Here is a 27,651-nt window from a genome sequence, read left to right as displayed (position 1 = left end):
CATGTATGATCAAAATCTTTACATATTGGCTAGCATTGGTATATCAGGCTTGCTCAATGTAAGATTTCAAAACACCAAGATCTTTCGGAGCTCTGCCAAGATACTGTAACAGTCTTATATAGGTTGTAAATAGCCAAGTCAACAGCTGATCAGTTCTGGAGAAAAAAAATAAACATCCCTTATAAATACATTGTATGAATGAAGGTAATATAATTTGTATGGTGCTGAACAAATCCCATTTTTAATAATAATAATTATAATGTTAGTGTTTATATAGCACTTTCCCATTCCGCACTCTGTGCCTTTTTACAATTATTACCCCTGGTATGGACCTTCACAGCACAACAGACCTTTAAACGTCCTCAATTCCCTGGAAAACATCAATCCATTGCAGCCTTTGTAAGCGCAGAGAATTAAAGCATTCACATAGCAACCTCTAGTCTATCGAACCAGGTCCTTAATTATACAGCTAGGTTCACTGAGGCACAATTGTGGTTGAAATCTTGCCCAATACAATAATTCTAGCCATTCAGAAACAAAAGGCAGCAACGAGTCTCAAACCTGCCATTTGCAGATTCCAAGCCAACCATTCTAACCATTCAACTATCATGAGTTCACAATAACGGTTTAAGCCTACATGTAATATGTGTCCTTTAATTAGTCAATTTGTAAACAATGCTGCAAGCTAAGGAACAGCTGACTGAGTGCAATATGCTTGAGGCGCAGCAAGCTAAGGAACAACTGACCGAGTTCAGTGTGCATTAAGTGAATGATACCATCACAACTGTATTATATTTAGCTCTTGGTGAGATCTAATCAACGTTCTATGTCGTTACTTGCATTTCACTACTAACATTGTTTATAGGCTGGCTACATTTACAGCCAACATGTACTGGGCTTATAATGGAACACTGTTATTTTACACTTGACATTAACGCTATAAATGATCATGGCACACACTCAAGTCACTTTACTTGGGTGTTATTGGCCCGCGGGTATGAGTTGTAGTTCAAGTAGCGAACGCTTCAATAAGAACAGAGGTCTGAGTGAATATACAATGAAAACACAAGATCATGACAAAAATCTTGGTTTGTTGTCAATAAATACATCCTTAAAACAATTTTTTACAGGTTGAGGGAGGAGGAAATCAGTTTCAAACTCAGTACATCGGAACCAGTTTGATATGTTCTACACTGCATTAACTGTTTGTTTGGTAGTTGTGTATGGCAAGTTTGATATGTTCTACACTGCATTAACTGTTTGTTTGGTAGTTGTGTATGGCAAGTTTGATATGTTCTACACTGCATTAACTGTTTGTTTGGTAGTTGTTTATCTGTTCTACACTGCATTATAACTGTTTGTTTTTTATTATTATAAATGCTGACATGATGTGTAAACAATGAAAAAGAGTGCTTTGCTCAGAAAGCCTGATAACTTTTACAAAACAAAGGGATGTTTTAACAGGGCACAAGCTGAGTTGATACATTTCTGGGGTGTACTCTTAGCAGTGATTATGCATTCTAGTTATTCAAGCATATTCAACCATTGCTTGCTGTTGGCAGAACTCAAACCTGAAATAATACATAAACCATTTGCCAACATAAGTTATAACACACATACTAAAATGTTCACAAAACTGTTATTATGCTATCAAGTGTTCTAACAATGCCAAAATACGATTTCAGTTCCAGTGACGGCATGCATTGACATTTAACATTACACCAAGTATTGTTTGATAATTATAGCTTTATATTTGTACTCAAGTCAAATAGTTTATAGTTTGTTCATAGTATCACATGTGAAAAGACCCATCACAATGATGGATTACATAGAATGAAGTCTGAACACTATAATAACACATGACAAAAATTTCATCTTACCTAAGAGTAAAGTCAAACAGAAATCTTTGCCATCTTGCCTTGGATTTGGTAATAAAGCTTTTCTTCTGCAGACTTTCCTCTGTTCCACCTATAGCACTAAAAATCACAAATGAAAATAGAAGAGATGGGTTTGTTGGTGGCCGAGTAGTTAGCTCACATGACCCTTATCACTGCAGTCTGGGTACTCACCCACCTGGTGTCACCTGGCTTTGATAAAAAACTTAACAATATTGTCTGTAAAAAGGTGTAATGCTCAGTTTGCCCCCTACCAAACGATGCGGGTTTATCCAGTTTTCTCCTACTTTGAAACTAGGATACATAGGTGCTGCACAGGGAACTGGGTGTGATTTCTTTATTTATCTCTCCTACTTTTCTTAAACTAAAATGAAATTCAAGGTGACATACAGAGGTCTGTCCTGATCAACTCTGAATTTAGAGATTATATCCAAACTCTGAAGGAATATTGCAAAGAAAGAGTTTACATGTACATATTACCAATGAATAAGGCATGCTAGATATTAATGCTATAATCCTTGCAATGCCTCTGGTGACATACATGCATTTACTCTATCACGACATCATGAAACCGTAGCAACCAATGGCTTTGTGCACAACTGATACTGAAATCTGAGCTGTTATTTTTTATAAAGAAGGTATTGCTTTTCATATGTAGATCTGCCAAGTACATGTAGTTTTGATGTTTCATTTTTTTACCAAAACTCAGAAATAATATGCCTTTTAATAATTGTATAATCATTTCATCAACAACTCTCTATCTATATACCCCCAGAAACATCATTTCAGAAAATTAGCCAGGTTAGTAGTTTTGAAGTTTTAGCTTTTTGACAAGAAATCCCATTTTTAGGCTTTGTTTGCATATCAACAATCAGGTCATAGTGTCTTCAATAATTCTTCATCTGGACACATCTATAAACATTCCCATCAATTTTCAAAAAAATCTGCCCAGTAGGTTGGAGTTTAAATTTTGACCATGTAACACTTTTATGCACACACAAATATGCACACACACATACACACACACATACATACATACATACATACATACATACATACATACATACATACATACATACACACACACACATACACACATACACACATACATACATACATACATACATACATACATACATACATACATACATACATACACACACACATACATACACACACAGAGAGACATTTCGTGATACCTAAAGCACTACTGAATCTCAGTTCAGTTGTACTAAAAACGAACTATCTTACAAACGGTCATTTCTCAATATCTAAATATTATATTTAATATGCATGCCTCAGAAAATATGGATTTCAAATTGCCTTACTTTTCTTTCCTTCACAATTATGTATTATCCCTATGATTGCTCACTGCATGGGTAAAATTAGTCAGCCTAGGGGGGTTAACATCTTCATTCAGTAATGAGAATTCAAATGTTTCAGGACCCTGGGGTGATGCAAATACGAGTTCAAGGATGACATATTTTCCACCTTCACTATTCTTAATGGCGTTCACCAAGGAGGGGTTGGGTTTTATCTCCATGATTTTTTAATGTTTTAGCCACCGTCTGTCTTCTTGTAGAGCTGGGTGTCTGCTTAATAGTAGACTTTTAAATCACATTTCATGTGCTGATGATTTAATTGTTTTCAGCCGTTCTAGCAAGGGTGTACAAAATCTTATTCATGTTTGTGAGATTTATTGCATCGATATTACCTATTATCAGAAAGAAAAACAGTTTGTATGGTTATCATGCCCAAACATGTCAGGCTTTTGAACACCCTTGCTATTTCTTTGAATATTAATAAGCTTTTGTCGTTTGTTGATTCTTACAAAATATCTGGGTGTATTTGTTCTTAGTAGCTTCATGGATGATACTTGATATTACGAGATAAATGTGTTTATTCTACATATGTGGTAACTTTCTGTGCAGGAATATTGTGGTTTTTGTCTAGTCAAATTAAGGTTAGGTTATTTAAGTCTTTTTGGTTTTTTGTACTATTTTGTGTTGTTGTTATCTGTTGTCTAATTTTAAATTGAAAACATACAACAAAGTTTGAGTTGCATATAATAATTGTTATACATGATTTGTTAATCTGTCCAAGTAGTGAAGTATAAGTTCTAGGTTTGTTTCTTCTACAGTTTTGTCTTTTGGTGAACTTGTCCGTAAAAGTGTCTACAACTTTGTTAAGAGAATGGCAGACACTAGTAATGTTTATTTACAGTGTGTTTAGTCATGTATGTACTGTGATTCTCTCCAGTGCAGGCATTGGAGAAATATTCTCTATAGATTTTTGTCATTACTTTTTATGTTTGTTTGTTTGTTTGTTTATAAAACTCTCCAGCCTGATTCAAACAATAAATAATAATGATCATTTTCACATCATTTTTTCTCAGCAATGAATAGAGTTTACACCATTATAACCCATATACGTTCTAAATGGTCTTATTCTTTTCTACATGTATGTTGCAAATGTGTTTGCTTTTGTCATTGACTGAAAAGGAGGGCGTGTTTTTTGTGTGAAAGGAAATTTATAATCATGGCATCAATTTAGATGCTGCATACACTGTAAATCCTTACCATCGTGCCATCAATGTATATCTATCTACAGGCATTCCCAAGTCTCGGTTTATGGAACGAATTGTATTTATATTCCTGAAAATGAACAAAAAAAAACTCATTTAATAACAGAAAATTACACCTAACTTATGACCAGACATTACACTGGTTTTAATCTAATTTAATACTTAGAATCTACCTTGTTGATGTTGGGTTATGTCACAGACACTTGTCTGCGGTTATGTGTATTAGAAAACATACATCTATCTGAGTAGGGTATATGAGAAAACTCAGTCAAATTCATCCAGCAATGTAGGTTCTAGGGTACCATACATTTGGATACCTATATATCAAGTTATCCACTCTCTGCTTTAATCCAAGGTACAGGTCTCTATTTTGAAAACTGTATTGTCTGGAATACAATCACATGACAATAATTGGAAGGCGCTAGGATAATGAATTGTTCACCGACAGTCACCTGACTCTGTCAAGATAATAATACAATAGCAGTGCTATCAATGAAACACATTTGCAATATTTTTTCTTACAGACTGTTCGATAGAATTAGTTGCTAATATATGAGGGTGTTGTTTTCTTTCATGATGTTAATATTCTCCACAGTGCAAGATAAAATATACAACAAAACTGTGACGTGAGCAAAGTTAGTCTTAAAGGTCATGCATGCAAAATTCTGGCACTTTTGCGATGCAATTTGTGCAAATAACATTTGAGCTTTTCGATAAGTTCAGCTCTTTTGATACACTTCACAACTCTAGCCATTCACCAAGATACACACCCTCCAGACACACATCCCAATATTGTAGACTTTCATTCTAAAGAAATATGTACATTAAAGATTAATCTGAGCACAGATGAAATAAAAGTGCCAATGGTGTTGTAGCACAACTGTTTGTGATTGTGTGGGCTTGTTGCTGTTATTTTTATGATATGCACCATCGTCTGGCTGTTGCTATGGGCGTGGCCTTATTGCTAGGCATGCTTGCATAAATCTTTTGAATGTTTATTCACTTGGCTACCCTTCCAAATTTTCATCTTTGCAATATAAACCATCATTTGGCTATTGCTATGGACATGGGCATGTTGCTAGGCATACTTGCATACATTTGAATCTTTAGTCACTTACCTACCAATCCCTGGTGTTATCTTTGTAATATGCATCATCATTTCACTGTTGCTAAGGGTGTGGCCATAGTTGTTAGGGCCAGTTGTGTCAAAATGTTTTGAACAGTAACTGCAGAATAACACCTCCAGAAACATCCCCACTAAGTTTCAGGCCCATTCATTGAGTAGTTTTCAAGACCAAAATGTCTAAAATACCTCATTTGCATAGCAACGATGGGATCATAATGTTGAGAATTCACATTCAGTTCTTAAACTAAACTTCCCTAAGGATTCTACTACCAACTTTCAGCCGAATTTGCTCAGTAGTTTTGGAATTATAGATTTTTGACCAAAAAATACATTTTTAGCCCTAATTTGCATACTAGTATTACTGATGGGATCATCATGTAAAGAATACTTCTTAATCTAAGCATCCCTAACAACATTCCCACCAAATCTCAGCCCCATCTGCTCAGTTTGGAATTATAGACTTTTGCCACAAGTCACATTTTTAGACCTAATTTGCATATTACTGACAGAATCACCATGTCATAAACAATTCTTAATCTACACACCCACAAGAATGTTCCCAACAAATTTCAGGCTAACCTGCCAAGTTGATTTTGAGTTAATAAGTTTTTTAACCAAAAATCACATTTTTTTGACCCAAATCACACATCTGTGATGCGATCATTTGATTTGAACAATTTCCCAACTAGACACCCAAGGTAATACACACACCACATATCATGGCAATTGGTCCAGTAGTTTTTGACTTTAGTTGTTTACACACACACATCCACACACATCCACACAGACAGACACTTTTCCATGCGAATAGCACTACTGAACCAGTTCAGTTGTGCTAAAAACCCAATCATTTGACTGCTGCTAAGGGCATAGTCATAGTTGCTAGGACCAATTACATAAATATGCCACACTCACAATATGCAGACTAACACTTTTAGAATCATTACCAAATTTCATCCCCAGTAGTTTGAGAGGTATAGTTCAATACCAAAATCACTTGCATCATCTACAAGACAGAGACAGACAGACAGACACACAGACAAACAGACAGACACACAGACATTTTACCTTGAACCAATCTATGGTTCAGTTTGTGTTAAACTTTGTTAGAGAATGTTTCCAAGCAACCTCAAGGAGAGATTAATTGCAGTAAGTACCCCATACAAAGTTTAATGAGATTAAACACAATAATTTCTGTAGATTCCTATCTGCCTATTAAAAGATATTTCACCATGTATTTTTAGCCCTAATTTGCATATCGCTAATGGAATCATCATGTAATTAATATCATCTGTCCATACCCAGAAATAGCCCTGTGAAATTCCAAGTATTTTTGGAATTACAGATTTTGACCAAAACGACAAATTGGTATTCCTAATTTGCATACCACTGATGGGATCATGTCATGAACATTTCTTAATCTTAACACACCTAAGAATGTTCCACCATATTTCAGATCAGTACACCTAGTACTTCTTGAGTTTACGTTTTTTTTGACCAAAAATGACATTTTTTGGACCCAAATCACACACCTGTAATGCAATCTTTTTGCTTTGAACAATTTCCCAACTAGACACCACAAGTAATGTGGGCATACCAGGGCAATTGAGTTTAAGTCGCCCACACACAGACAGACAGACATACATACATACATACATACATACATACATACATACATACATACATACATACATACATACATACATACATACATACATACATACATACATACATACATACATACATACATACATACATACATACATACATACAGACATACATACATACATACATACATACATACATACATACATACATTTCTGTACATACATACATACATACATACATACATACATACATACATACATACATACATACATACATACAGACATACAGACATACAGACATACATACATACATACATACATACATACATACATACAGACAGACATACATACATACATACATACAGACATACAGACACAGACAGACAGACAGACAGACAGACAGACAGACAGACAGACAGACAGACAGATAGACAGATAGATAGACGGACAGACACCACATGATGGCTATGGCACTTCTGAATCTTATCAGTTCAGTTGTGCTAAAAAACAGTCATGTATTGATCATTCCTGAACATGTTGAAAGAACAATCATTCAATTTTCTACAGGACTTGATCATGATTTCTTGTCATTCGATCTGTAACACATGAATGAGAAAGTATACAAACTTTCTATCCACACCATATACTACAAGTTAATTCCTCTCAAGGCTGTCACCTCCTTTACAGACTGTCACGTCAATCCATGAGAAACGCCATGCTGCAAGCACTTTATTCCTCACAAGGCTATCACTTCCTTTACAGACTGGCACGTCAATCTATGAGAAACACCATGCTGCAAGCACTTTATTCCTCACAAGGCTATCACTTCCTTTACAGACTGTCACGTCAATCCACGATACCCAAGGCAGTGAACATGTACATAGGCCTACATGTTTCATTCACAAATCTGTGTCATACAAATATACAATGGTCTACATGATATCTCAGATGACTAGTTTAGTGGTCTGAGATGATACAAATAACCTACTGCATACTAGTTACCCATATGTTCTACCTGAATCATACATTAAATATCTGGTTTGACCATTCACTAACAATGAAATGTCTTGTCTTGGCTTAACTGAACCAATCGCCTCTAACATGGCTTTAACATGCATAAAAATGGTACAGTACAGAAATAACTTGAAACACTGCTATAATACAAGTTAGTGAATACTATACTCTTACCTAAATACCAATATCATTGGCCTTGGTAATTCTTTCAAAATTTTCATAATTTGATCAAAGTGCTGCTGAGCCATTTTCTGCATGTACTTCATTTGTTCTTTACTGAGTTTTGTTCTGATATGCATGCCACGTCTTGCCTTCAAATTCAATGGCCTCTGCATGAGCATTTCTGCAAAGGTAAAGTAATCTAAAGAAAAAAAAAAAATATTGCCGTTTCAACAAGCTGCAGTTGGACCATTTTTTACCTTCCATAAGGAAAAGTTATAGTATGGTCATGTCTATCTCTGTGTGTGCACACGTCTGTCTGCCTGCCGTTCTGTCATTATTTTCTCAAAAACAAAACAAACAAAAATGGCCAAAACAGATTAGGTTTTGGTAAAGAAGGAAGGCATGCAGTTTACAACTGGTTTGTAACTGTTTTGTTAGATTTAATGATATACACAATCATATAATGAATCACCTTTTAGTAAACTTGTGTGTAGCTGTACACATATAACATAGTAAGAAAAATGTAATGAATTTACATTTTACAGTAGGAACCCTAAAATCAGAGTCTCCATCAATGAGAACTCATTGACTTTGACACACAGTGCAATCATTCACAAGACACGCCATGTTGTAATTGGTTACTTCCTCCAGTGTACTACAAACTCAACCTCAAATCTTAAAGTAAGTCACATGAGAATGTAATCACGTCATCATATTTATCTCAACATTCTAGTAGCATTAACTAATGCTGTTGGTGGAAGAGCAGAATGTTGTGCTAAAGAAAGCCATCTGACTACAGTGGGGAGAGATATCGTACAAAATGACCACATGTATAGTTACCAGACTAAATGGCTGTTATCATATGGCTGAACTAGTATTATGCTGGTAATCAAGGCTTCAGTTTTCTATTAGAGACACAAACTAAACGTATTGTCACAGCACATTGATACAACTGTGATAAGCTATTGAATGGATGGACTTTGGTTTAATTATAGTCTCAGTAGGGCAGTTCTCTGAAAGCTAGTTACATAAACTTGCAGTGAACTGTTTTGGGACTTCCAATGTTTACAGTATCTTGATCACAGGGTGATTAGATTTGCACAACCGCTATCACCAACTTATGTAAATCTACCACATTGAACAACAATGGTTTTAGTTTTATGTCTATCTTAGCCTCCTCATAAATTCATCACCAACACCATGGAATTCAAACATTTGGGTCTAGCCTATGATAAACAGAGTTCTCTCTATACTACTTTTAGTTAAAATAGATAATACAGGAGGAATCACTTCCTGGAACTCAATTTCATGCAACAGAAATTTAATGAGACAAGAATTCTTGGAATATACTTCTACAAGTACTCTCTCGATCCAAGAAAAAGAAATTGTGGATTAGAATTGTACATAACCTTCTACTCCTAAAGCTGTTGCAAATTTCTTCATATTGGCTTCTTCTTTCAGGACGATAGCTCTCCAAAAATTACAAAGGGATACTCTGTCCCTACAGAATGATAAAAATACATTAAAATTACAAAGGGATACTCTGTCCCTACAGAATGATAAAAATACATTAAAATTACAAAGGGATACTCTGTCCCTACAGAATGATAAGAATACATTAAAATTACAAAGGGATACTCTGTCCCTACAGAATGATAAAAATACATTAAAATTACAAAGGGATACTCTGTCCCTACAGAATGATAAAAATACATTAAAATTACAAAGGGATACTCTGTCCCTACAGAATGATAAAAATACATTAAAATTACAAAGGGATACTCTGTCCCTACAGAATGATAAAAATACATTAAAATTACAAAGGGATACTCTGTCCCTACAGAATGATGAAAATAAAATAAACTACAAAGGGATACTCTGTCCCTACAGAATGATGAAAATAAAATAAACTACAAAGGGATACTCTGTCCCTACAGAATGATACGAATACATTAAAATTACAAAGGGATACTCCTACAGAATGATAAGAATACATTAAAATTACAAAGGGATACTCTGTCCCTACAGAATGATAAAAATACATTAAGTCATGGTGTGGAACTCCTACATATTTTTGATCATTTTGCTTAAAGTAACAAGTTACGCATGTGTTACGCATGTCTGCTGTCTTCTTTGATTTTCTGGGGTTTTTTGGATTTTTTTTCACCTACACTATTAATCATAGCTATATAGGAAACAATAAGCTATTTTGTCCTTTCCTTCTTGCTTTTGTTCTTGTGCTATTTGATTTCTTATAAGGGTTTAGTTAATGTGGTATGTTATTATTTAAGCTTTACTTTAAAATATTTGGTTGATGTCAGTTTTAAATAAATAACATTACCCAAGGCATGGGAATGTAATTCATCTCTCCTTACTAATGAGGTTTAGTGGGTTTTTTCTGTATTAAATTTTCGATTCACATTTCAGAAATGTTGTGGAATTTAACAGCAATTGCTTAAAAAAAGAAAGATGAGCTTGAATCTTAGTGTTCTGAAAGAACTGCCAGTCTCTTAACTTGTGCTAATGCTTGCTGAATCGATGTTTATTGGTGAGCACCCTATTCACCCCACCATTCACTTTTTAAATCCTGTCCATAGGAATTATCGTTAGCATTATTAAATTAATGAGGGTGGACAGTTCTGTTATAACTGACCGACAGAACATATTGAATGAAGAGATTGAGTTTTATTGGACTTCTACAAAGGTATGGAAGGAAATTGCATGCATCAAACCCTACCATTTGTATATCTCACAAATCAACAATAATACGGCGTATTCCGGTTATCGAACTTCCGGTTGTTTCGCAGGAAAGTATCGCGAGAGGGCGCACCATATCTGACAAAGTGAGGGCCAGAATTTTCGTCATGACATCTAATAGTATGGCGATGTATGAAGCTGTCAACAAAATGGGCGTAAAAGAACTCCGTGCATTCATAAAAGAGTGGAAAATTACTACTTCTAAATCTACTAGATATCGCCAGAAATGCTGTCAACTTGGTCTTGAAACACTAGAAAATGATAATTTTCTGAGAGAACGGAAGAGGAGACGAATAGTGGATGTCAAGCATCAAAAGATAGAACTAATCGACAGCGGAAACATTGAAAGTTGGACGGAGGACCTTCGAAATATACCTGATGTAGACATGATAAACATATTTCTTTACCTTACTGGTGTCTGTTGCTGGACAAAAGAACGATTAGAAAATTACAAATCTGACAACAGCTTCCAATCTGATTAAAATCCGATGTAGATGTTGGCTGATCGTTCATTGCTATTTTACCTTCGTTATTTTGCCTGAATTGACCTTCTTGGTACATGTTTACATTTTTTAGCCTGCCTGATCGCCTCCTCTACGATCAGGCTAAAAAATGTAAACATGTACCAAGAAAAATAATATCAGGCAAAATAACGAAGGTAAAATAGCAATGAACGATTAGCCGACATCTACATCGGATTTTAATCAGATTGAACAGCTTCCAGCTACAGTCATTGCAATATTGAGAGTTCGGTCGACAATTACCAAGCCACATGTTTATATTGTAACTGATGTCGCCGCATACGTAGGCCTTTCTTGTTTATTAGTACAGTGGTGTAGCACCACGGGTGAAATCATAAAACTTTGTCCGGAAAAAACCATTTCATGTACTGGTTATAAGTTGGCATAAACATATGTGTATTGATATACTCAACTTTAATATCACACTTTGGTTAGCTTGCTATTCTTCATTCAGGACCATCAGTGTATAAAAAACCCCATTGAAGTCGGCAACGAATCATAAATATTGTTATTGTGATTGATGTAGCACACCGCCCACCCCTTCAATGAATGGGCCTTCCATGTAACGTTTACGTGGTTCACTCATCATACCGTGTCTTATACCGATCTGATTAAAATCCGATGTAGATGTCGGCTAATCGTTCATTGCTATTTTACCTTCGTTATTTTGCCTGAATTGACCTTCGTGGTACATGTTTACGTTTTTGTCCTGATCGGTAGAGGAGGCGATCAAACATGTACCACGCAGGTCAATTCAGGCACAATAACGAAAGTAAAATAGCAATGAACGATTAGCCGACATCTACATCGGATTTTAATCAGATTGGTTTTATACAAGCTGCAATAACTGTAGCGTATATTGTGATTTTGAAGGTTCTTTCCTCTGTTTTTGTACCTTTTTCCGTTCCGATGTTTGACTGGAAGCAATCACTACAATTTCTCCAACGGTAACGCAAATGGACGAGGTCACACTGAAAACGTGAGTGAGATGTCAGTGTACTACCCGTTTCAAAATGTTGCTACTTTTGGGTTTTCCTCACGTTCGAATTGCAGAGCTAAAACTTACGCGAAATATTAGGAGAACGAGAGGTTAATTTGCTATTTCGTTATTTGATGGGCGATAATGCAATATTATAGCGTAAAGTTACGGGGAATGACAGACAATCTTTAGTCAGTGGTTACGATGCCTATAGACTCTATGCTTTGCAACAATGCTCTACAATTCTGGCCCTCACTTCCGGTTCTAAAACAGCGCCCCTAGTGGCCAAACAATCATATCTTTTATCTTTTCGGGGCTTTTTCGATAACCGGAATACGGCGTATTGAGATATGTACCAGTTCTATCTATTTGTGATTGATACAACTGTAGATGTGTTTAAAATCGTGGTATACTTCAATGTGAATGCCATATACCTTGATCAGGAGATTTACTAGAGGGAACGTATTGATAGCAACATGAAGCTCATTAGCACTGATGGACCCTTCACAACTGTCATGTTTTATATCACTTAGAGGACTATGTCAAGTTGAGAAGAAAATCGCAGTGGTTTTAAAGTGAGAAGTAATGGCTTTTCATCAAACAAATAAAGCTTACAAATCTAGACTTACTTATAAATACTGTATGATTGAGGAATTCTATCTCAAAATGATGTCGTTTGAAGATAGATGAAATGAAATTTGACAGCATGTTCAATTTGCTTTCAAATTCCATTTGATCCATTTCCAAATGACATCATTTTGAGATAGAATTCCTCTGCAAGACTTTCTGGCTGGTTGATTTGTGCAATATCATGTCATCCCAGAATAACGGCATTATGATGTAGCTGACTGAGTTTCAAAACAAGTCGGAAACACACACACTGTTTTTTTACATCATTACTACAAATTAGATAAGTAGAAAGACTTACTTTTTATCAAGTTCCTCATAAAGTCCATGGTCTAGTAAGACAAGTTCAGCTTTGTTATCTTTACCATGGCGTACAAAAACTACAATAAAATAAAACAATCAATATTAAATTTTATGGTCCAGATATGAGTGTGTATGTCAGAAATGCTCAATATTAAATTCTATGGCCCAGATATGAGTGTGTATGTCAGAAATGCTCAATATTAAATTCTATGGCCCAGATATGAGTGTGTATGTCAGAAATGCTCAATATTAAATTCTATGGCCCAGATATGAGTGTGTATGTCAGAAATGCTCAATATTAAATTCTATGGCCCAGATATGAGTGTGTATGTCAGAAATGCTCAATATTAAATTCTATGGCCCAGATATGAGTGTGTATGTCAGAAATGCTCAATATTAAATTCTATGGCCCAGATATGAGTGTGTATGTCAGAAATGCTCAATATTAAATTTTATGGTCCAGATATGAGTGTGTATGTCAGAAATGCTCAATATTAAATTCTATGGCCCAGATATGAGTGTGTATGTCAGAAATGCTCAATATTAAATTCTATGGCCCAGATATGAGTGTGTATGTCAGAAATGCTCAATATTAAATTCTATGGCCCAGATATGAGTGTGTATGTCAGAAATGCTCAATATTAAATTCTATGGCCCAGATATGAGTGTGTATGTCAGAAATGCTCTACTTCAGGAGGGCGTCATCATAAGCCATTCTATTGATATCACACAAAGGATTTTATGCTATACCGGTAATACATTTGAAATAAATAATAAATTATTTGCTAATTCATGGTGACAGTGTTGAATGTAATATCTAGATATTATTTCCCAATATTTTGCTTCATTCAGCCAAGGAAAATACGAATGAGTTAAGGGGCCTCGTAATGATGATTTATGGCTAAATGAAGAAAGATATAGTGGAATAATATCCTCTGGTATAATTTACGAAAAATTGAAAAAATAATGTTTGAGTAATACAGAACCAGTGATGCAGACACAGGTTGCCATGATATAGAACAACCAGGATATATACTCCATATTTCATGTTGGCGTGTGCATGGTATAATGAAAATTAATCTCTGCTTGGATAAAAGCTAAATGCTGTAGCACAGAGCAGATTGATATTAGCAATTACCTTATATGGGCAAAGTGTACTGAGGCGTGATACAAGATACTGTTGTATCGGTACAGTTTGTGATTCCTATATGTGTATATGATCTTAAATTAAGCAAGAGAAGCTTTCCAAATTGTATTGCAACAAAGTAATTTAGTAGTGGGGGGGGGGGGGGGGGGCTGATTCTTACAAAAGGTTTTATATAATTCATTTCTTACCATTGCCTGGATGTGGATCTGCATGAACAAACCCAGTGTGAAAGATTTGTTCAGCAAATATTCGTATAAGTTTCTCATCAACCTATGTGAGAGAGAAAGGAAACATAATTGAAAGAAGATTATCACCAAGGTATGATACTGCCTATATTGGGAAACATACAGTGTGAAGCCAAAGGTTTGTTGAAAATATGTTTTGAGTCAAATTATAATAAGCATGGGTACACACCCACTGTAGTTGTGCCACTGATTTTGAGATAATCTAACATTCCATCATAATAAAATGTTTTCCATATCCATGTACTTTGGCCATGTTCTTTCATTCTATAGAATATCTATGATTCCATTTCATTTCTATCAAACTTCTTGAAAAAGCCTGCTAACAGTTATAGAACAAGAGCTGGGCAACAGTCATTTGTAATTCCAAGAGTCAGTGGTATGGGTAAGAGTTCATTTGCCTACACAGACATTGGTCTTTGAAATAGTCTCCAAATCGCAGTGAAACAATCTCATACAAAAAATAGTTATAAAAACCATGTCAAATCTTTTCTATGGAACAAACTAGGGGTTAAAGGAATATAAAAATTTTGTGGTATCTTACTCTTTTTATAATTATGAGTCTAGTAAATGTGTATTTATCACTCTAATTAGTTTTCTGTCATGTCTACTGTAATACAGTTTTCTATACCATTGTTGTCACCGCATCTTGAATTTCCCTACGAGGACCACATTGGAAATATGAGTTTTTAAAATAATTTTGTTTATCCTCGCTGATTTTTTATACCTTGTACTTTGATACAACTTGTATAAATTATTACCTAAGAAATTCATCAAACCATAAGTTGTGAAATATCAGAAATTCAAGCTGTACTCAAGTACAACTGATACAATGTATTACTATTCTGACTGTTAATCATATACTTACATCTGCTACACTCAGTCCCATCTTTTGTATACTTTCTATTCCCACTGTTAATCATATACTTACATCTGCTACATTCATTCCCATTTTTTGTATACTTTCTATTCTGACTGTTAATCATATACTTACATCTGCTATGCTCAGTCCCATCTTTTGTATACTTTCTATTCCACTGTTAATCATATACTTACATCTGCTACATTCAGTCCCATCTTTTGTATACTTTCTATTCCCACTGTTAATCATATACTTACATCTGCTATGCTCAGTCCCATCTTTTGTATACTTTCTATTCCACTGTTAATCATATACTTACATCTGCTACATTCAGTCCCATCTTTTGTATACTTTCTATTCCACTGTTAATCATATACTTACATCTGCTACACTCAGTCCCATCTTTTGTATACTTTCTATTCCCACTGTTAATCATATACTTACATCTGCTACACTCAGTCCCATCTTTTGTATACTTTCTATTCCCACTGTTAATCATATACTTACATCTGCTACATTCATTCCCATTTTTTGTATACTTTCTATTCTGACTGTTAATCATATACTTACATCTGCTACACTCAGTCCCATCTTTTGTATACTTTCTATTCCCACTGTTAATCATATACTTACATCTGCTATGCTCAGTCCCATCTTTTGTATACTTTCTATTCTGACTGTTAATCATATACTTACATCTGCTACATTCATTCCCATCTTTTGTATACTTTCTATTCTGACTGTTAATCATATACTTACATCTGCTACATTCATTCCCATTTTTTGTATACTTTCTATTCTGACTGTTAATCATATACTTACATCTGCTACATTCAGTCCCATCTTTTGTATACTTTCTATTCCACTGTTAATCATATACTTACATCTGCTACACTCAGTCCCATCTTTTGTATACTTTCTATTCTGACTGTTAATCATATACTTACATCTGCTACGTTCAGTCCCATCTTTTGTATACTTTCTATTCCCACTGTTAATCATATACTTACATCTGCTACACTCAGTCCCATCTTTTGTATACTTTCTATTCTGACTGTTAATCATATACTTACATCTGCTACGTTCAGTCCCATCTTTTGTATACTTTCTATTCTGACTGTTAATCATATACTTACATCTGCTACGTTCAGTCCCATCTTTTGTATACTTTCTATTCTGACTGTTAATCATATACTTACATCTGCTACACTCAGTCCCATCTTTTGTATACTTTCTATTCCACTGTTAATCATATACTTACATCTGCTACACTCAGTCCCATCTTTTGTATACTTTCTATTCCCACTGTTAATCATATACTTACATCTGCTACATTCATTCCCATTTTTTGTATACTTTCTATTCTGACTGTTAATCATATACTTACATCTGCTACGCTCAGTCCCATCTTTTGTATACTTTCTATTCCCACTGTTAATCATATACTTACATCTGCTACATTCATTCCCATTTTTTGTATACTTTCTATTCTGACTGTTAATCATATACTTACATCTGCTACATTCATTCCCATTTTTTGTATACTTTCTATTCCCACTGTTAATCATATACTTACATCTGCTACACTCAGTCCCATTTTTTGTATACTTTCTATTCTGACTGTTAATCATATACTTACATCTGCTACACTCAGTCCCATTTTTTGTATACTTTCTATTCTGACTGTTAATCATATACTTACATCTGCTACACTCAGTCCCATTTTTTGTATACTTTCTATTCTGACTGTTAATCATATACTTACATCTGCTACGCTCAGTCCCATTTTTTGTATACTTTCTATTCTGACTGTTAATCATATACTTACATCTGCTACACTCAGTCCCATCTTTTGTATACTTTCTATTCTGACTGTTAATCATATACTTACATCTGCTACACTCAGTCCCATTTTTTGTATACTTTCTATTCTGACTGTTAATCATATACTTACATCTGCTACACTCAGTCCCATTTTTTGTATACTTTCTATTCCACTGTTAATCATATACTTACATCTGCTATGCTCAGTCCCATCTTTTGTATACTTTCTATTCCCACTGTTAATCATATACTTACATCTGCTACGTTCAGTCCCATCTTTTGTATACTTTCTATTCCCACTGTTAATCATATACTTACATCTGCTACACTCAGTCCCATTTTTTGTATACTTTCTATTCTGACTGTTAATCACATACTTACATCTGCTACATTCATTCCCATTTTTTGTATACTTTCTATTCTGACTGTTAATCATATACTTACATCTGCTACATTCATTCCCATTTTTTGTATACTTTCTATTCTGACTGTTAATTATATACTTACATCTGCTACATTCATTCCCATTTTTTGTATACTTTCTATTCTGACTGTTAATCATATACTTACATCTGCTACGTTCAGTCCCATTTTTTGTATACTTTCTATTCTGACTGTTAATCATATACTTACATCTGCTACGTTCAGTCCCATTTTTTGTATACTTTCTATTCTGACTGTTAATCATATACTTACATCTGCTACACTCAGTCCCATTTTTTGTATACTTTCTATTCTGACTGTTAATCATATACTTACATCTGCTACATTCATTCCCATTTTTTGTATACTTTCTATTCTGACTGTTAATCATATACTTACATCTGCTACGTTCAGTCCCATTTTTTGTATACTTTCTATTCTGACTGTTAATCATATACTTACATCTGCTACGTTCAGTCCCATTTTTTGTATACTTTCTATTCCCACTGTTAATCATATACTTACATCTGCTACATTCAGTCCCATCTTTTGTATGCTTTCTATATCTACTACTTTACATCCATCTATATATTCCATTGTTAGCACTCTCTACAAAATATATGAAGAGAAAAATATGTTACATAATAACTTTTATAAATCTGACGTTCCAATTTATCCTTCAAGCCCTGTTCAGACTTAGACCCTACACTATGGTTCAGACATAGACCCTACACTATGGTGCAGATTAGGACCCTACACTATGGTTCAGACATACACCCTACACTATGGTTGAGATTAGGATTGATATTAAGTATGCAAAAATAGTTATCTGCTAGCACTATTAAAACATTGGCTCATTTAATCTTCATGACTCCACTGATAAGATAACACTAATACTAGAAGTAGAACCTGGGATTGAAACCTTAGCCTTTAATCATGAAAAAAAGGGTGTCTGCCAGAGCTGGCCCGGAACAACAGAATAATCCCATGTAATCTTCATGGCGCCATGGCTTAGCTAAAAAAATATCAAGTATCTATGGATGCTGTAATCTCCAAGCCTGTTGTGTATTCTGAAGAGAATAACTAATGAAAAGTGGAATAACTACAACCAAGGCACATTGGAAAAATAGTTACCTGTCCACTTGTAATTTACATAAAATTGTAATATGTGAAAAGTGATTGACATGATATAATTTCCAGTGTAGACAATTGGTGACCAATTGGACTAATCAAAGCTGAGAAGAGGGCTGTCTATGGCAATCTTAACAAAGGCCAGGTGACAACAAGTCACTTTCAAAGCTGAGAAGAGGGCTCTCTATGGCAATCCTAACAAAGGCTACAAGCCACTTTCAAAGCTGAGGAGAGGGCTGTCTATGGCAATCCTAACAAAGGCTACAAGCCACTTTCAAAGCTGAGGAGAGGGCTGTCTATGGCAATCCTAACAAAGGCCAGGTGACAACAAGTCACTTTCAAAGCTGCAGGAAAGGGCCGGTGTCTATGGCAATCCTAACAAAGGCTACAAGTCACTTTCAAAGCTGAGAAGAGGGCTGTCTATGGCAATCCTAACAAAGGCCAGGTGACAACAAGTCACTTTCAAAGCTGAGGAGAGGGTTGTCTATAGCAATCCTAACAAAGGCTACAAGTCACTTTCAAAGCTGAGGAGAGGGCTGTCTATGGCAATCCTAACAAAGGCCAGGTGACAACAAGTCACTTTCAAAGCTGAGGAGAGGGTTGTCTATAGCAATCCTAACAAAGGCTACAAGTCACTTTCAAAGCTGAGGAGAGGGTTGTCTATAGCAATCCTAACAAAGGCTACAAGTCACTTTCAAAGCTGAGGAGAGGGCTGTCTATGGCAATCCTAACAAAGGCTACAAGTCACTTTCAAAGCTGAGAAGAGGGCTGTCTATGGCAATCCTAACAAAGGCTACACGTCACTTTCAAAGCTGAGAAGAGGGCTGTCTATAGCAATCCTAACAAAGGCTACAAGTCACTTTCAAAGCTGAGAAGAGGGCAGTCTATGGCAATCCTAACAAAGGCTACAAGTCACTTTCAAAGCTGAGGAGAGGGCTGTCTATGGCAATCCTAACAAAGGCCAGGTGACAACAAGTCACTTTCAAAGCTGCAGGAAAGGGCCGGTGTCTATGGCAATCCTAACAAAGGCTACAAGTCACTTTCAAAGCTGAGGAGAGGGCTGTCTATGGCAATCCTAACAAAGGCCAGGTGACAACAAGTCACTTTCAAAGCTGCAGGAAAGGGCCGGTGTCTATGGCAATCCTAACAAAGGCCAGGTGACAACAAGTCACTTTCAAAGCTGAGGAGAGGGCCAGTGTCTATGGGAATCCTAACAAAGGCTGACAAGTCACTTTCAAAGCTGAGGAGAGGGCTGTCTATGGCAATCCTAACAAAGGCTACAAGTCACTTTCAAAGCTGAGAAGAGGGCTGTCTATGGCAATCCTAACAAAGGCTACAAGTCACTTTCAAAGCTGAGGAAAGGACTGGTGTCTATGGTAATTCTAACAAGTCACTTGACAGCATAGTTACATACTGTGTCTTAATGTAATATTCCTATATTCCTATATTTTGAAAACATCAGAATAAAATTAACTGTGGGGTACGGAGCCTATCATAAATGTTCAAGTTACATCGATAATCCATCTCTTAACTTACCTTAGTTGTGTGATTCCAGTAGATTTTTGGCACATAAGTAAATTCCAAATGTTTCAAGTCATCAGCACATCTTTCAGCATTCCGTCCTTCATGTTCAAAGTCCAACTCCTTGGAAATAGTTTCCTTCAAATCCTTTTCAAATCAAGATACAACAATAAAATTAGTGCCAATGGCATTGAAGTATAACTGCATACTCTATGGAAGTGTTTTTGATGGGTTTGACAGAGGGGATGTATTTGGACTTTGTAATGTTATTGTGGGCATCAGGTAAACTGCACCTCAGAAACAAACCATTTAAACTATTCTTGTTAATTTGTTTGAGTTTTCTCACAGGGACTTTTTTGTTCATTGTTAAATTTCTTTCTTTATAAAAAAGAGGTGTGGGACGAGGAAGGGTTGTCAGTTGAGGGCGCTCAGTAGAACTAACTCACAAATAATTAATAAGGTCGTCAGTCATCGGACAGTCAAGATGGTTTATTAAACAAACAAAAGAACAGGTTAAAATCTATGTAGGAAAAAAACACACCAGATTTTCAAATCATCACTTTATTACATGGCACCTTCTAGGGAAAAGATATTTTAAAGAGCAAAAAAAAAAGTAAACAAACAAAAAACAAATTTTTGTAAAGAAAGAAAGTAAACAAAAAACAAAAAACAACTATTTGTAAATAAATATGGCCAATTCCAAGTCCCTGTGGTTTTCTTGAACAAAGTAACAATAGTGTATTTGTGAGGTGCCTTTCACCTGACACCTACAATAGCATTACATTTGTGCGATATTGTTGACATTATCTATTTTGAGATACTTACCTGTAATACCCATCGAAAACCAAATGATGGATGTATCCAAGCTATGACCTCTAACAACATCTCTAGAGTTCTGATATCACCACTGTATCTATCACGTAGATCAATATATTGTACCTGCAATAATGGTAATATATATTAAAACCATACATAAGGTTGAACACATTCAAACAAAAAATATGAGTTTTGTAACCTGGTCATTCTGTATCATAACATACGTCTACGTCATTCATTTTTGCTGTACAGTAATAACAATTTCTCCAGATTTTTCAAAACTTATTATTGTTTTCATTCAGCTAGAAAATACTCATGACCCATGGGTTTTGTCCTGTCTTGCCTATCAATCAACTCATAGTGACAAGGACCCAATGTTCACTGCCTTGGGTATCATAGATTGACGTGACAGTCTGTAAAGGAAGTGATAGCCTTGTGAGGAATAAAGTGCTTGCAGCATGGTGTTTCTCATGGATTGACGTGCCAGTCTGTAAAGGAAGTGATAGCCTTGTGAGGAATAAAGTGCTTGCAGCATGGTGTTTCTCATGGATTGACGTGCCAGTCTGTAAAGGAAGTGATAGCCTTGTGAGGAATAAAGTGCTTGCAGCATGGCGTTTCTCATGGATTGACGTGCCAGTCTGTAAAGGAAGTGATAGCCTTGTGAGGAATAAAGTGCTAGCAGCATGGTATTTCTCATCTCTCATCAATCTATGACGTGACAGTCAGTAAAGGTGACAGCCTTGAGAGGAATTAAGTTGTAGCATGGTGTGGATAGAAAGTTTGTATACTTTCTCATTCATGTGTTACAGATCAAATGACAAGAAAGGCAGAATGGGAAAGTGCTATATAAACACTAACATTATAATTATTATTATTAAAACTGAGATTTGTTCAGCACCATACAAATTACATTACCTTCATTCATACAATGTATTTATAAGGGATGTTTATTTTTTTCCAGAACTGATCAGCTGTTGACTTGGCTATTTACGACCTATATAAGACTGTTACAGTATCTTGGCAGAGCTCCGAAAGATCTTGGTGTTTTGAAATCTTACATTGAGCAAGCCTGATATACCAATGCTAGCCAATATGTAAAGATTTTGATCATACATGGATTCTAAACCTAGATAATACTATTCAGATTCTATACATTACTCATCAATGTGTTGCAGTCAATGAATGCATGCTTACTGCAGAAGGTGGGTATATGTTTGACAATCATGACATACCTTAACTGCTACCTCTTCACCATTCTTTAGTTTAGCGCGGTGAACTTGTGCTAGACTGGCAGCTGCAATTGGATTTTGGTCAAATTCTAGAAATATTTCATCCGGTGATTTACCAAAGTCTTCCTGAAATAGTCTATCTACCTATAATGCAAAGTTTATAAATTCATTTAAAGTTAGCAGATAAGACTGATTGTAAGAAGTAAACTCTAGTAGAGTCAAGATAGTTACAAATGTCTTCCTGAAAATGTCTTCCTGAAATAGTCTGTCTATATGAATGTAATGATGTGTAGTGTTCTATCAGTAAACAGAGTTATGGGATTAAGTTACTTACAACAATAATTACACTGTATGTCTTTGCACATTCTTGCAAACCAGAGTTATTATTTCTACCACTACATTTCGAAATATAGTATATGAATGCATCCACGGCCTGTGGGAGGCTCGTTAAGAACGTTGCCGTAAAACAGGCTGTGGTTTGCGACGATGATCTTTGCATGAACATTGTCACATTCCTGCAAGCAAATACACTGGTGGGTTTTTTTTGCAAGTTGCATGTTTTGGAATCAAAGATCTGGTACTAAGAATGTAACTTTCATCCAGATTATTGGAATGTTGTCAACTTTTTCATCTACAACTTTTTAGTCTAACATGTCTCTGGACTATTTCTATACATACCTCCTTGTATTGTCTTGTTAATGACTTATCTTGTAATACAACCAATGAATCAAGATATTGCTTTGGTAGTAAATGGTTCATAGCTACCAGTCCCTGTCCCAGCTTCACATACAAGCCTCCATTCTTCATACATCCAACTACTATTCTATCTGCTGCCCTCTGGTGGCAGCCTCCTATTGCAGTCTTGTATTCCTTGCTATCCTGCCAAATCAATCAAACACAATATTACTCATACCTTATCTTCTGACATTGATATGACAATGGTAAGTTAACTATCAGATAGCTAAGGCAGGCCCAAGTATTGTTGCAACATCTTGTTGTAAGTTATCAATGGAAACTGATGTACACACTTACAGTAGGGTGACATCTCAACAACATGTCTTCATGTAGCCACACATTCAAGTTCAACCCCATCCAGTGTTTCCACTATCTTGATTACAGGGTGAGTATATCCACATAACAAAGGCACTGCTATCACTGATTTAAGATTTGTATTCTATCACATACAACAACAATATTTTTAGTTTGTGTCTATCTTGATACAATATTTGAACCCTTGATATACTTACTTCCTGTAGTCCATATAGTGACCACCAGTAATCCAAAGAGATAACCAAACCAATGTAAAATGTGAACCCCTGATATACTTACTTCCTGTAGTCCATATAGTGCCCTGATATACTTACTTCCTGTAGTCCATATAGTGCCCTGATATACTTACTTCCTGTAGTCCATATAGTGCCCTGATATACTTACTTCCTGTAGTCCATATAGTGACCACCAGTAATCCAAAGAGATAACCAAACCAATGTAAAATGATCTATACAACAAAACAGAGATATCAGAGAGCTATCTAATATGATCAGATGATCATATACTATTTTCCTGTTTTTATACTTTCACTTTTAAGTTAACAAGTCCATCTTAAAACCACTTAGTATACTTTTCCTTGTATCTCTGTCCATGTGAGAACGTAATACTATGAATTACTATTGTTTGTTCTATTCCACTATACTAGATCTATCTCCACTTAGGTTACTTTGTTACATAACTATGTCTAGGGTGAAATATTAGTCAATATGCCAATCAGCAGTCTAACATGATACAAAGATTACATGTATACTGACAATCTACTGTTGCTATTGAACTGATAAAAGTTTTGAGTAAAACCAGAGATAAGTGTACCATGACTATCATCCAAATAGTATGTTAGATACAATGTGTCATGCCATATGCTATCACCTACAGAGAAGACTGACTATGAATGAACATGACAAGTCTTTCCAATCTATCATCATTGAATTTCATGTAAATGCAAGGTAAACAAAGAGGGATAGAAAGTTGGCCAGAGACAGGACTTGAAACCCAGCACCCTCCAATTACCAGACAGATTCACTACCAACTGTGTAGCCTCAAGTCAAGTCATGTGGAGATTTTGACTAAGTAGTGTCTCCCCCCCCCCACACACACACACACACACATGGGGACTCTAGTCAAATCCCCACATTACTTCATGCTAGGCTACCAACCATGCAGCCCGGGCCGCCGTCCACCATACTATTCCCTATATGTGTAAATGGTACATCTTAAATTTAAAAACCTCACAAACTCATTCAAAGGTAACCCATAAATGTCCTTTGTTTGCATTTTATCTTTTAAGTTACAAATCTACTCACTTCAAAAGTAGCCTGTAAACATTGTTTGTTCATGTCTTACCTTACAAATCTACCAACTCCTTCAAAAGTAACACGTAAACGTCGTTTGGTTACATCTTCTGACAACAGGTAAGTTACAACTCCACATGTTGGAATTACACCAAACAACAATGCTAGTAATACTCTTTTAAAAGTCCTGTTTTTACTTGCATGTGAAGATTTCTGTTCAACTATGTTACTTGTAAAATATCGACCATAACATAAATTTTGAGTTTTTGTTGTCTGTGATATTCTTGTTGAACATCTTGATATAGTATGCAATGATCTGTATGTTCTATATGAGTTTAATCTACTATTACTTGTCCGTAGTGAGGTCATGTAACAAAAATTTCTGATTTCAGACAGACCACTGGTGCCTTTTTGGGAGATAACTTGTGTTTGTCGTTGCCATGGTATTGAAAGCGTACCTGTCTGGAAATGAGAAAGAGACAAGGATTAGTATACATTATGTATTCCTCTGAATTGCGCCCTCTAAGTCAAGTTGATGAAACACTGATGTATATCAATTTCTAGTTAGTCTGACATATTTATAACATCATATAATCCCTTATCATTGTGGTGGCTAACAAGGAAACCAAGTTTTCTGAGCAGTTTTCCACATTTCCATTCACAACAAAACAGAGTGTCTTTATTGGATGGCACTGTCCTTCCATATTTACATAGCTCCATGAAAAGAGTCCAGATCAGAATTGGAACATTCGTTTAGTTCCATGTCAAAAATTACTTATGTTATTCTATTAAACTCCAAGTAAATCTAATAAATATAGTATAAATGTAAGTGTTGCTACAGATCCAATGATGTCTCACCAGTAGCCTACACCTGAGACAACTCACAGTCCATCTATCATTAGATCTGGACTGTGGACACATTAAGCCTAGACCATTCATTTGGTTGAAAACAACCAAAGTGGAGAATCTAGGCTATGTTACCAGATATAATTTCATTTATTCCACTGAGGAAAATATAAAGCAATTCGTTGTATATTAAATTTGGAAAAATGTTCAGTTCTGAACCGAGACCCTTTAACAACATGACTGAATTAAACTGCTAAAGTAACACTGCCCAATGTCAATTGTTATTGAAATATATTATACTATTAGGGATGAAAGGGCTTTGAGTTGACATCAAAACATAATGTACATTAGTTGTGTACCCCTGACATTGATGAATTTACCACTATATCTATATAACAGCATAGATGTATTAGTCTCACTAATACGTCCATGATGACAGTAGCCAGTATAGCCAGTCGGTCACCACTTCTACTCTCATGGGTCGTCACCCATAGTCACTTGTGGGCTAATAATAATAAAAATATTCTATTTCTATTCAAGGGTGGGTCTAGTACAAAACAATCGCGTTATTAGGTATGTGCATTTTCTAAAATTATCAGTCTGTGAATGCTCTCGTTTACGGGACTGATTAGGGCTTCCTTGAACAGAATATAATTAGCCCACAAGTTACTGTGGTCATACCACTTACCGGCCTGTAACTCCCACAACCCGTTCGTCTGCTAGTAGTAGTACTACTATTACTAAGGATGTTTCGGCCGACACTTCGACAATATACTGACACTAGACATCCAAATCGTCCCATAGTTGACCGCAATTATGCTACAAAATGAAAAGTACCGTGCAGGGTGTACTTTCATGACGACATTTACCAACTAATGTCTTAACCAATGTTTACATAGGAAGATAACTTAATCGTCTGAAGGTTGTTTGTTCGTGGAATATTTACTATTTTAGGCAGGTGTAATGTACGAGCCTAGTCACTCGTGCACCGTTTGAACAGTTCATTGCGGCAGCTCCACGGTACAATTACGACTTCTATAAATAAAAGAACGAGAAAATAAATAATCCAACAATATCAGTGACGAATAAATTTGATAAAGTAAAAATGAGTTTTATAAATACGTATTCCCAAATGAATGGCCTGGCCACTTGAGACTGACTTCAACACAGAACCGACCCAGGGAACCGACCATGCCATTGCAGAAAGTTGCAAAGCTTAAAGATATGTACATATCACAAAATCTAAAAAGCTATTTTAGAAATTGTACAAAATAATATAGGCTTACATTCTAAAGAAAGTGGATAAGAACGGAACTGGGCCGAAAGGTTTCTTCTCGAGTTCGAGGCTTCGAGGATTCTTACAGGAGGCAGAATATCACATAACTTTATGCACTCTACCATGGGTACCAAACTAACATTATACACCCAGAGAGATTTGACTGATGCTTATTTTAATACAGGTAAATAGTAGGGGTATTTTTTGCATAAGCTCGCATCAAGCATTGGCTTTTCTGAAGAGTGGTTATCTAAAGTTTAATATATTCTCTCTTCGAGAAGAGGTTTTGTGATAACTCACCCAACTTGCTATCTCACGAAAGACAACATTATGATTATAATATCTTACATTATTTAGTTCATTGGAAACACAATTAGACGAGTGTCATCGACGTGAACATTTTTAGCGATCTATCTT

At 35.6% G+C, this 27,651-nt stretch overlaps 1 protein-coding gene across 1 annotated transcript; it reads right to left on the bottom strand.

Moving 5' to 3' along the window:
• Nucleotides 1-43: 43 nt before the first annotated feature.
• LOC144437347 (putative aarF domain-containing protein kinase 5) lies at nt 44-26,051 on the bottom strand. Its single transcript, XM_078126272.1, has 15 exons — nt 25,998-26,051; nt 25,165-25,574; nt 24,205-24,268; nt 23,449-23,649; nt 22,774-22,914; nt 21,551-21,664; nt 20,741-20,872; nt 18,599-18,682; nt 14,911-14,992; nt 13,574-13,652; nt 9,798-9,889; nt 8,401-8,587; nt 4,475-4,549; nt 1,881-1,976; nt 44-155 (listed from the first exon to the last, which is right to left on the bottom strand). The coding sequence occupies exons 1-15, from the start codon at nt 26,049-26,051 to the stop codon at nt 44-46; spliced, it is 1,923 nt and encodes a 640-aa protein (XP_077982398.1).
• Nucleotides 26,052-27,651: the final 1,600 nt, after the last annotated feature.

Source organism: Glandiceps talaboti, chromosome 7 (assembly GCF_964340395.1).
Source record: "Glandiceps talaboti chromosome 7, keGlaTala1.1, whole genome shotgun sequence".
In the NCBI taxonomy this organism is placed as follows: Eukaryota; Metazoa; Hemichordata; class Enteropneusta; family Spengelidae; genus Glandiceps; species Glandiceps talaboti.
The sequence above is the reverse complement of the archived record's forward strand: the minus strand, read 5'-3'. Positions and strand labels throughout refer to the sequence as shown.

Bases quoted from the DNA above. Each gene is read 5' to 3' on its own strand.
- LOC144437347 (XM_078126272.1), bottom strand. From the start codon at position 26,051: ATGAATGGTCTAGGCTTAATGTGTCCACAGTCCAGATCTAATGATAGA. The intron at 24,269-25,164 runs GTAAGACATGAA...TTTGTTGTATAG, and splicing joins GGAGTTGGTAGATTTGTAAG to ATCATTTTACATTGGTTTGG. The intron at 14,993-18,598 runs GTAAGTATATGA...TCTCTCACATAG, and splicing joins TGGGACTGAATGTAGCAGAT to GTTGATGAGAAACTTATACG.